We start from the raw sequence: 12,421 nt of genomic DNA, 5'->3' as shown, positions 1-12,421 counted from the left end.
TTCGCACACACATGCACACAAAGAAAACACACAGTATAATTCACAGCCTCGTTATAGTGAATAAATATTTATGCCATTTACACCATCAAACTTAGATTGCTAAGGATGAAGAACCTTTTGTTCTTTAAAGAACCATTTGTAATAGCTGAAGAACCATCCACAAAATAAAAAGGTTCTTTGACGTATGATGGTTCTTTAAAAAACCATGAAGACATCTGAAGAACCATTTAAGAACCATAATTTTTCTGAGTGTGGTTCCAAAACACTGTCAGTCAAAATTAAGCTGATAAATATAAATAATTTAAAAATAAAATAGATTTTCACAGATGCTTTTTGTCTAAAGTGACTTGCATTTTTTCTCCATGCAGGCAAGAGGATAAATTTGTGGTTCGGTGTGTGGTTTGAGGACTCGGCTAGTTGTTGAACCCAGTGATTAATGGCTGACCTGCTCTACCACCTGAGCTTTGTATTTATATATGTATACACAGATTGGTTGTGGGAGGGGGGCTCAGATGGATAGGCTGTTTATTTTATCAGTGTTGTCCAATAAGAGAACGCTCTTGGCACAAAGTAGCGGTTCCTAAGTTCAGCCACACTCAACTCAAATGCACCTCATTGACTTGACAGTTACAAAAAACAGAGTTGCCAGAGCAATTATGTTGGCCATAACACAATTATATTCATTATGCATGTACAACTTCCAGAATCTAAACTTTAACCAGGCCAGAGAGAAGGGAAAGGGGGTGGGTCGCGGTGATAAGGTCAGAGTAAATTTGCTGAACAAATGACAGAAAGGCCGTGCACTCGGGTGATGATGGGGCAGCCTCCTGCACAAATAACGTAGAATAATTAGAGCTGCACTTGTGACCCTAGTGCCAAGGTTAGCACGATGGTTGGCCCAAGTTTGCAGTGTGATGTGTCAGCCAGCTGGGCTAGGCTACAGTGAGTTTTGGGGGAGGCAGTGCATTAAGGTTGGGCAAACAGTGTTGTTTGATCTGCTGATTGGGCTAGGACAAGCTGGGTAGATGTCAACACGAGGGTGGCGTTTACAGCCTGCTGCCGCTCAGTGTCACCTGTGTGACCAACGCTCTGCATTAGAGCTGATCCGCAAGGACAATAAATCTTTTACATGTGACCAAAGCTAATGCAGAATTCCTACAGCTCATCTTTATCTGCCTTTTCATTCGTATTTCACAGATAAATCTGACAGCAGGGGCAAGCAGGCCTGCCCTCAGGGTCCTTCTGCATCAGCCAGAGGGATGCTTGAATGATTAAAAAGTGATTGTCAAAAGTGGAATAGTTCACTGGCTGTGTGAAATGTAATGATCGGCTGTTAGATGGACTAGTGCCCCCGCCCGTTCAGGGCCCTTGAATTCGGGCCCCTGGGACACATTGTAAAGATGACACCACATTTTTCCTTCACGCACTCTGAGGATGAAAGCGCTGAAGCATGAAGGGCAGGACTGTGAAGAGGAGCTGTAATGAGGAAAGCAGGTGAGGTATTTAGCCAAAGTTTCACAGCTATTAAAGTGCCAACACACTGGACCCTCACGGTGCTGGTGCTTCTGAGGCATCAGCATTTTAGCTGGAGACAGACGGATGTTTGGCTTATAGAAGTTGTTGATGGTGGAGTAATAGGGTGGGATCACATTAGCAGGTTTTAAATTAGCAGAATAACCCAGATGTTCTTAGATGTCATATTTATTTATTTATTTATTTACATCAAACTGAACGCTTTTGTTTTACTTTCTCTATCTTAGCTCACAGAAAGCGTACATTATTAGGGTTGGTGCTCATATTGTAGGGGCTGTCAGTCACAAAGTAGGCGTGCTCTGAAACATACCCTGCTTTATCCTCCTACTGGATACTCATAGCATGAATTGAACATCATGTTATGTTTACTTAAACTTGAAACTAGCGATTGAGATCATAAGCGTATCATGAAAACGTCTCCTGAGGCCATGAAACAAGAGACCCGAGGGTTATTTTCCCAAAGACCTCTTCCCACTACAAGAGTCCCCCCACTGTCCATCTCTTACATACAGTCTATGGTTCCTCATCTAAGTAACACGTGTGGTTATTTTTACACCATATTACGTCTATTCTACCTTCTTTTTCTGCTAGAGTTTCATTAGTAAAATGGGAACAGCTGACCAGGATAAGTCTTTGAGCAACTGCTTTCTTTCATCTGAGCAATATCTAAAATTAGAAACATCCCATGTCAGAGTGATGCAGAAAGAATTACTCCTAGGCTGGATGATTGCAACTGCTTATTATGAGGCTGTTTTAAAAGCTTCCTGAAATCCTGAGTTAATACAAAACACATCAGATAAAGTACTGTCAGGAGCTAGAAAGAGTGCCCTACTAAAATCTTTCTCCTCACATAGAAAGATAACTCATCATAACTTGAAGACCTCGTAGTAACATGTTATCCCAGTAGAGCCTGCGGGCTTATTAGTGGTTCCTTGTTTCTGAAAGTAGGATGGGAGGCAGAGGCTCTCCTGTGGATCCAGCTCCCAGTTTGGATTTAGGAGACAGGCGCCCTCTCTACTTTTAAGATTAGGCTTCAAAGGTTCCTGAGTGATAACTCATATAGACAAAAGTATTATGTTACAACTCTTAGTCTTTGAATTCAGGTGATTTTCAGTCCCATTGCCACATGTGCATAAAGTCAAGCACCTGGCTAGGCAGCGTGCCTTTACAAGCATTAGTGAAAGAATGGGTTGTTTTAAGCAGCCCGCTGAATTGGAGTGTGGCACCATAATAGCATGCCACCATTACAATAAGTCACTTTATGAAATTTCTTCCCTTCTAGATAGATCAACTGTAAGTCATACTATTGCAAAGTGAAAGGGTTTAAGGACCACAAAACCTCAGCCACAAAGTGGCAGACCACATATTGTTACAGAGTCATCAAGTGCTGAGCCACATGATGCTTAAAAGTCTCCTGCTGACTCAATAACTGCACAGATCCAAACCTCTGACATTAACATCAGCACAAAAAACTGTGCTGCAGGAGCTTCGTGGGATTGTTTTTTCATGACCGAGGAGCTTCTGTACGAGTAACATGTGGGCTGGTCACCAGTTTTGAGTATAAGCCTTGGACCAGGTGACCCTGAACCACCCATTAGTTAGGCTGCAATAGGCTCCAACTGCGAGGGAACTTCCCATCATGCACTGAGCGCTTTTTCTCCACTTCCATCTTTTCACTCCCCGTGTGTGATTGTTGGAGGATTCCCTCTAATATTAAACAGTAATTAATACAAAAAGAAATAAAAAAGGACAGGAAAAAAGGAAAGCAAATAAAAATGTAAACATTTCAAGACAGAAGCTTGACATTTATGTCTTTATGTGGTGTATAAAGTCATCCCCAAGCCTGACTCAGTGCATGCTATAGCTTACTTTCCCCCCTCTTTCCACTTCTTTCAAAATGAGACGTCCAAGCTGTTGTTGCAGGAAAGAATTTCTTTTATGTTGTTGTTTTTTTGTATAAATTTTGATCTACATTTTTAGCCACATGTAAAGTACGATTGACTGTATGTCAAACAATCCTGAATTGGATAAACAAGTAAGAAAACGGATGGATGTCAAACAAAACTTTCAGAACGTGTCCGTCTTTTCTGTTCTCCCTGATTTGTGACCTTTGGACAGAGCTGTTGCAGAGCGTCTTTCACACAAACACCTGCATTATTCCAGCAGGATGTGATGTACTGATTGTATTTACAAGCGCACAACCCAGACTCCACAGTTACACTAACATGATAAACACACCTGCCGGCTGATGGCAGAATGGCCTCACAGTGTTTGTCAGTGTAAGACTGCCGGATGTTAAATCAATAAACTACCTCAGTGCAAAAAAGAGAAGACGTCCGATCCAGCCCGCAGAGTGGAAGAATGTTACTCATTCTGGCCACTAAAATTTTCCGCTTGGCTGAATCATATCTCATCCGAATGGTATTCTGAGCTGTTTTTGATGATCTCCAAGTGCAATCATTTGAAAATGCAGCACGGCGTCACTTAATGGGGATAAGCCAGATCCTTATGTATTTTGAAGAAAGTTTATAAATAACGACACAAAGTGAGAATTTCACATTTTAACAAAACAAGCTCAGATTCTTCATTATGGCCGTCACACAGTGATTAGGTTCAATTCTTTTATTTACTTTTTATAAACATTTTTAAGCTCTTAAAGAGACATAATTATCATTATTTAATGATATTTCTACAGATAATATTATCCCACTTATGCTTGTTTAATTTATATGGAAGATTGTTTGTATTCATCTGATTTAATTTGGCACACATTTCATCTGTTTTTAATATGCACTGTATAACTTTTTAGTGCTTTTAGTCCTTTTTATCTCAATATTTAGGTTACAGTGGAACCTTGAAGATGATGTCACTAAAGACAAAATGTGAAAAAATAAAGTAAAACACACACAGGACACCAAAAAGATGAAAGAATTAATTAACTAATACCACTAGAGGGACCCAGGGGTCACCGAACAGCAGACTGGTAACAAAGGTGACTTATCAGTACGACTACAAAAGGTCTCGGGCTCATTTATACTCTTCTTCTCTGTTTTATCAAATCTTGTTCTTCACAGGCAAGTATTCAAGGCTTTTGGGTGCATTTGCATTGTCCAGCAGGTGCACCGCACACAAATGCGACTCACATGACTTGTGTAACACTGGAATACTTCCCTAACAGAATAAGCTATCGAGCAGGACGGTTTCTCTGACGCGGCATTATTTATGCTCCACACATCTCGTTCCATGAAGAGAGAAATGCCGTGAATGACGTTTCCACGTGAAGGTTTGAATCTCACCGGTCTAACAGAACAACTGGGGACTTCTTTTTAATTGACTGTGACCAAAATTCCCACAACAGAAATTCAGCTACACATCATCCATAAGCTGTCATAACCGGGCTGCTTTGTAATGGTTTCCTATGGGCTCCATTACTGGCACTAGAATTGCCTGAGCAAAAGAAAAATGGGTGTGTTGTTGACTCCCTTCGCCTGTTTTACACATCTAACTACACCTGGAGCGGCATCTGCGGACTGCTGAGAGGAAAGCCGAGCACCATCATTACATGGTGTGCTACAGCCTGATAATGGTGCCATAATGCTGCACTGTAAGAGAGATTGGGTTGGCTGTGTGTTGGACCAAAGCAAAGCTCATCTGTTGGACAGTGAAGTAAGAATTACAAATTTGATTGGGGTTAACACCCAACCAGCATGTCAGTTTCAAGGCTGCTTGTCTGGCCCTGCTCAGTTTGCACTTGTGTTACAGTGTGTGTCAAAATGACTGTCAGGACCCGAGGTTTCCCAGCAGACCATTACCCTGTAATGACACCATCGATGTTATTCTCGTTGTCTTTGAATGGTTTTAATGTTCAGGCTTGAAGTGTGCATGAAGGCCGCAGTGGAAAATGTAGGTAATGTGTTGCCTTTAAGTAGAGATCAGTGTCACATCTACACAAAATTGCTCCACTGATGGTGCTGCACTTGTCTGGAAAGAAAGATTACACATTTACACGGGATGGAGTAACTTAAAATTCACAGAAAGCCTGAAAATCACTGCATTCTCCAAGCTGCAAACAATTACATGATGATATTTTGTAAAGCTGTTTCCATGAGTGTTTTTGTCATAAATAAGAAATAATTGCAAATAAATAAACACAACAGATGACAGATGACAACCGGCCTTATTGCCATGTTTGGAAACAGCACCTGACACGCTACAGCACGCCGTACCGATCTGCTTCTCACGCCCATCGTCTCATTTACATGATCAAGGCTCTTTTTAACACATCAGCTCGCAGCCTAATGAGCCAGAGTCCAGAAAACACTTCAGCACCGCATGCAGAAGTATGAGTCCTTTACAAGTCCATTCAGTCTCGTGCCAGTGTGCCTCTCTGTGGCAACAATGACGACCCTCTTTCTCGTCTTTGCCCCAAAAACAATGGCTCTCAATTACCAGTCAATAACAAATTAGAATTTTAAAAGCTTCCAATAACAAAGTAGTGGATAAGACTAAGAAAGCCTGAGGTGTGTGACCTGGTGAGAAGTCTGCAGATGTCTGTCGGCACACTCTCTCCTGCTGGCTGTCTGTTCTTGACATGCAGTGAGAGGAGAAGGAGGAAAAAAAGCCTGAACCACCTCCTCGCTGAAGCCTGTACGCTCAGGGTGCCCCATGTTCCTCCGTTAATCCCACTTTATCCAAGAGAGGCGGGCTGTCAGGTCTGGGAAGGGCAGAAAGAGACAAAAGCAGGACAAACACATAAGTTTTGTTACATTTTAATGACTGTTTAACAAGTCCTGGTCTGGCCTAACCCCCACAAAAGAGGCTTCAGAGCCGATCGTCACAGAATTAAGTGAAAGGAGGGCAAAGGAATACAACTACTTGAGTTAAGATTACATGAGGCTCATTTAAGAGCAAATGCCCCAAGGAAACACACCTGGGGATAACGGTCTGTGCTAAACACACAGAAAGTTGCTTATAATGACATTTCCTTTATGGGATTACTGTGAACGACTATTAGAAAACTACTACATTAAGAGCCCTGTGAAAAACTGAAAGGGGATCTTTTCACTGTGCGTTGTATAAAAGAGGCCATATTACAATATATTCTAATAAGGGAAAAAAAATTGAACTCAATCTTTATAAAGAAGTTCTGTTTTGATGTTTTTATAAGCTCCTTGAGGCGACTGTTGCTGTGATTTTGCGCTATAAATAAATATAGTAAAACTGACTTGAATTGAACCAGGTCTGTTTCTTTCATGTAAAAGTGAATTGAATGTAAAATAAATGTTTTAAAAACAGGCTTTTGTCACAGTTTAGCATATCAGTTATATGATGAATGATTAATGAACGGCTTCCTAATGATACATGTCATTTTCTCTGTTTAATTAGTTATTTTTTGTTTGAATTATAAATTTAACAATGATAATAATAATAATAAATACTGTATTAGGATTCTGTAGGATTTAAGTAAATTTCATCCAGTTCCAACGTGGGAAATTTGATTAAATTGAAATATATATCAAAACAAAAATGATGAGTTTGTGAGGTAGGGGGGGCTTTCTCTATGTAGTGTCGTTGTATGTAAACATCATTTAGCATTATGTCTAAATATAAAATCATCATAATAAAATGTATAACTCGATCTAACTTTGATTTACTTTTACTTGGACAGGGTGTCATTTATAAACCAAACTGACCCTGGTTAGATTCACCATGTGGAAATATTACATATTATTATTATTATTATTATTATTATTATTATTATTAGTAGTAGTAGTAGTAGTAGTAGTAGTAGTAGTAGTAGTATAACAGTTGAATATTAATTAACTGCATTTTCACTGCATAAATCGTTTTTTCAGATGGCGTTAAGAGGCGATTATTGCTCCATCACGATCGCTTCTCTGCTGGCTGGATCTGAATCGTTAGTAAATGACACCATCGTGAGCTTAAGGAGCACTCAGCCCACCGCTTGTGTTCCAGATGGCGTTGGTTTGATTCTTGTAGCCGCTCTTCATGCACTCGTCCACATAGGATTTGGGGTCGCAGCCGGACATCAGGATCTCTCTCAGCAGGGCGATGTAAGCTATGGCCAGTCTCAGGGTGTCAATCTTCGACAGCCGCTTTTCGTAGGGAAACGTCGGCACGTGGCAGCGAAGCTCCTCGAAGGCAGAATTGATGCTGAGCATCCTCTTCCTCTCCCGGATGTTGGCGGCATGCCGCTGCACCTTGTATGGCTGATGAGGTGCTAACGTCCGCGCACTGAGCTTGGTCACATCCAGAGACTCTTCGATGGGGGAGCTCTCTCCCCCAGGACAGACGCCAGGGCCTGGAGACTGAAGGTCGAGATCGGTGAAGGTCAGCTGTGCGTCCGGGAACACGGACTGACAGCCGAACGAGGACCAGGGTGAGAGCTGGCCAGTGGCTGCTGTGCAGTCCAGCAGGAAGGTGTCCAGTTGGCTCTGAAACGGGAAGTTCTGGTCCATCTGCCCCCATAATGCAAAGTCTGCCGTGCCATCCTGGTCGAAGTCAAAGAGTAGGTCCTCCATACTTTAAAACGATATTTTCCTGTCAGGGAAAATAAACTGTGCAGGGGTGATGGACAAAGTCCCTACAGAGGAAGACAGACGTCTGATAACTACCTGCCTGCCTGCTCTAATCTGTTGTGTGGTAGCTTTATGGGCACATCTCCTGGATTAAATACTTCACGGCCTTCATACTTCCCGGCGGGTCGCCCTGACCAATTCTAAAGGCTGAAAGAGAGCTCTCAAGAACTCCTTACCCCTCTTTGTACGGCCTTCATTGCTGTAAAACAAATTACAGAGGGATCAGTGGATCTCCAACTGACAAAAAGCGGAGAAAACACGTGTCTAATTATAAACTTCCCCTGAAGTAGGTCCGCTAATATTGAGAACGACACTCAGTGTTTAGCAGGGACTGGAGGACTTGTTTAGAGCATTGTGGCGCAGCAGGCCGCGCAAACCCGGCAACCTCTGAATGGGACTGTTTTACCTTTAAAAGCTCAGCTGACAACAAACGTCGCTGTCAGAAACACATGAGAGCTCTTTGTCACCGCAGAATGTAACGAGATGTAACGAGAGGGGCGCCTTTTGTGTTTGGCCTCGGATTTATTGCGCGTTTTTACGCACTGAGCTTAGATCCCAGCGAGACGAAAAATATTCCAACAGTATCACCGCAACTCGTTTCACATAATTTGGGTCCAGCAGCCACATTAATAGGTTTGTAATTTGTAAATGATATGACTGACAAACCGTGGAGAGGAGGCACGCTGTAATTACGCTGGGGTTAATCAAATACGCGGGTTCTTTCTTCGAGGTTGGATGAAGGGCAGCTTTGGGGTGAACTTCAATTCAGCAGTGCTGCGCGCTTGCTAACACGTAGTTTTAATTTGAAAAAGTCCTCCAGGGCATTTTAAAGAGAATATGCTTGTCGGAGTAAACACAAGCGGCATGAGGCAGAAACACTTCCTCAGACGACAACAGATCAGGTGAAGTCTGTGGCTGACAGTCGGTGGTGGAGCCAAGCCTCGGACCTGTGGACAAATTGTGCTTTAATAACAGCACCACTCACATAAGGTGCATGGATGTTTTCGTCACCGCCGTTTATAAATTCCACTAACCTGCCAGAGATTGGAGATGAAAACGAGCCTGTATAAATCAGGCATGACGGACCAAACTGCTGATTTTAACTGATGTGCTCTGTCCTTTTTTAACATACATAAAATCTCAGACTTGCTGAAAAACTGTGCTTGTGATTGTTTATCTAATCTATTTTCCAGGGATTTCATAAAAAGTCCCTTTAAACAAATTTCTTCGTATATTTGGCCCCGTTTCCTGATTATTTCTTGGCTGTGTTAGAGAAGTTAAATAAGGCGTTGAAATAATTTATTTGAAATTTTTCAGATGTGAATTTTACTAAAAACAAGTGATCTCCGAAGACACAGTTGTTGGCTTTTACTCAAGAAGGAAGGCCACAGCTCTATCGCCATTAATCTCCAGTAAGTCTGATTTCCCTGAAGGGACTTTAATATTTATCTCAGGAAACAAATTCAGCTCTTCTGTTTTCCACTAGATTGAGTTTCGATAGTAAATGGACCTAAAGGTTCGGTGTTGTTCTAACTCCTTGCCATCACGCACCAAATTCCCCCATGAGACCGTCGCGGAGGAGAAATATGAAAGGACGACAGTGGGATGGGTGTACCGACTCCAGAAAAGTCACTTATTCTGGATTAATGTGTAATCCTTACAATATAAAGTGCCTGAATTTAAATTTCCTTTAATCTGGGGTGAATGTTAGACTAGCTGTTAGAAACGTTAATGGTTAAGGAACACAGTGGAACAGCAGCAGCAGGTTCCAATGTGTGAAGCTGCATCAACCACAGCAGAAATCAATCTCCACGCCAGGCCTCGGCTGGAGGTGTCATATCATGTGTGAGCTGTGGGGTTCAACCACAAACATCAGAGTTTAACTAAAAAGCTTAAAAATGTCACATTTTCACCACCTGGATTAAAATAAAGTTCGTCCCAGTGACGGAATATTTAGAGTTTTAAAGCTCAGTAGCTGCATTATGCGATTAAACCGGGCCACCTTAATAAACTCACATCAGACACATTTAACAATAGGATCCGTCTGCTTGGCTTTCTTAGTGAGTCCTGTCAGGACCTTCTGCTGTTCTGTCGGCAGCACTTCCCCCCCAGCTGACGCGCGTTTCAGGATCAGATTGGCATTATTGTTTCTACAAAGCTTTGAGAGCCCTGAAGGCCCGAGGGCTTTGAACGAGCCGTAGAATCGTCCAGAAAAAGAAACAAGATGTTAAAAAAAAATTCTATTTCCTCCTCAGTGTGTCGTGATTTTTATTTTGGGTTAAAGTAGCTATTAAACCCAAACCCCTCTGCAACATATAGGCAGCTCTGCGGCACTGCGGTGCCTGTATGTTTGGATGTGGATGAGATCCAAAATCCCTTTTTTAGAGCTTTAAGCTCAGAGGATCGGACAACACGGAAAAGTCAAGTGCGCCTTGGACGCTGCGCAAGCCACATGCTTACAATTAGAGCTGCGGTTTTGAGGCCGTTTCCCACCTGGGAGTTACTGTGTGGAAAACAAGGAAGGTAATGAGACCAGGAATAAAACTGATGCGCACCTGTTCTTTCATGGTCTTTACAATATTATGAATTCTGATCAGTTTCACAGTGGGCTGGGTGCGTGGGGGGTATTGTGGAGTTAGCTCGCTGACAAGTTGTGTCATTTCCTTCGACTCCACAGAGTTGCTAAACTCAGATTTGGTTTCCAGAATGAGCGCCAAAATGCTTTGGTGTGTCTGAGCCCCAGCACCCTCTTTATTATTATTAATCTTTATTCTTTCTTATAAAACTTTCACAATCTCGCTCAATATTTAGTCTTCTCCACCCCCAACCCCGCTCCTCACTTCAAAGGGCGTTATTTGGACTCTCATGTAACCCCGACTCCAACCGAAACACCTCCACATCCCCACCACAGACTCATTACTGAAATGCAGTTTTGGGACTAACGCGTTATTAAGTAACGCGTTACAGTAACTACGTTATTATTGTGGTAACGAGCACGGTAACTAGTTATTATGCCAAAATCTGGAACGCGTTACTCGTTACTGGGATTTAGATAGGCTCGTTATTCGTTACTTCGTGTGGTGGCTATCGCGGAGCTTCCACAGATTCAGTAACATTAGCAAGTGGTGGAGGCCAGCAGGTGGAGGAGAGAAAGGGGACGCAGGAGGAGCAGAGACCCGAAGCGGCCGCCCGTCCGAGTATCAGGTGAACTGAACTTTAGGTAAGAAGTTATGACCTGCAGTCCATCTGGGTCAGATATGAACCAAGTTTAGTTGGAGTTTATTTTCGTTGTGCTGACTTTTTCGTACTGCGTGCTAGCTAGCATGACGGAGTTTCTATACAGCTGGGTGGTGCTATGATGTTACTGATGTTGAACTTTATTTTGTTCATACGGTTAATTATTAGAGTTGCCAACCGTTCCCTAAAAAACGGAATCGTCTCATATTCAGAGAAATTATTACGCGTTTCTTATTGAGGTGAAAAGGAACAGTTTGTCCCGGACTTCAGCTACAATGAAAAAGACACAAAGCTGGAGTTATTCTGTGTTTACGCTGCACAGCTGCCTCTTCTTCTCTCATCCTCTCATCCTCCCTCTCCTGTTTCTACTTCAATCATGAAACTGATCAATGATCAGCTGATCGGCTTTTCCCTCTTGTTTATTTATCGCCCACTTTGCGCCAGAAAGAGGAAACCACCGGATGTCGCGTTAAACAACAGCAGCACGTTTGATCAGCTGTTGTTAGAATTTATTTAATATTAATTTCTAGTATCAGCTGATGTTTGCTGGAGCCACAGCTATAAACCTGCTGGTCATGATATCGTTTTGTATATCTGGTGAGTGGGAAACCAGATGAAACCAGATGTCCTTACTGAATCATCAGAGCTGTGATGGAGAAACAGGTTTACCTTTTAGGTGACATGAATGAGTTGAAGGGAAGTTATGAACTGTTTCTGAGAGATAAATAACACCAGGATCCTTTTCTATGTAGCTGACAGCTGGTAACTGTGTAGCAAAGTGTTGCCAGGGGGCCAGGTAGGGCATTAACAGGGAAAGGGGGGCACAAAGAAATACTTTCTTGTTCTCATTTAAAATGTCTAGCTTTTAATAAATAATTATCTGAGTCTTACAACAAACGATTGATAGATTGATACATATATACCATCAAGACGGTGTACATCACTGTCACAACAGTGTTTGTTTTCATTCAAAGGCTTTATGATATTTGCTATAATGGCGGGCCGGTCTCTAGTCAAAATGCCCGGGCTGACTTTTTGTCCCAGTCCAGCCC

General features: G+C 42.2%; 1 protein-coding gene across 1 annotated transcript; it reads right to left on the bottom strand.

Moving 5' to 3' along the window:
- Positions 1–3,583: 3,583 nt before the first annotated feature.
- LOC146370221 (pancreas transcription factor 1 subunit alpha) lies at positions 3,584–8,528 on the bottom strand. Its single transcript, XM_084908917.1, has 2 exons — positions 7,496–8,528; positions 3,584–6,247 (listed from the first exon to the last, which is right to left on the bottom strand). Exons 1-2 carry the CDS (start codon positions 8,073–8,075, stop codon positions 6,210–6,212), a joined length of 618 nt encoding a protein of 205 aa, XP_084765043.1. The 5' UTR covers positions 8,076–8,528; the 3' UTR covers positions 3,584–6,209.
- Between the last annotated feature and the right edge of the window lie 3,893 nt (positions 8,529–12,421).

The sequence above is a fragment of the Perissodus microlepis genome, chromosome 16 (genome assembly GCF_051167445.1).
Source record: "Perissodus microlepis isolate ML-2025 ecotype Zambia chromosome 16, ASM5116744v1, whole genome shotgun sequence".
Classification (NCBI taxonomy): Eukaryota; Metazoa; Chordata; class Actinopteri; order Cichliformes; family Cichlidae; genus Perissodus; species Perissodus microlepis.
This window is presented reverse-complemented; position numbering and strand designations above follow the sequence as displayed.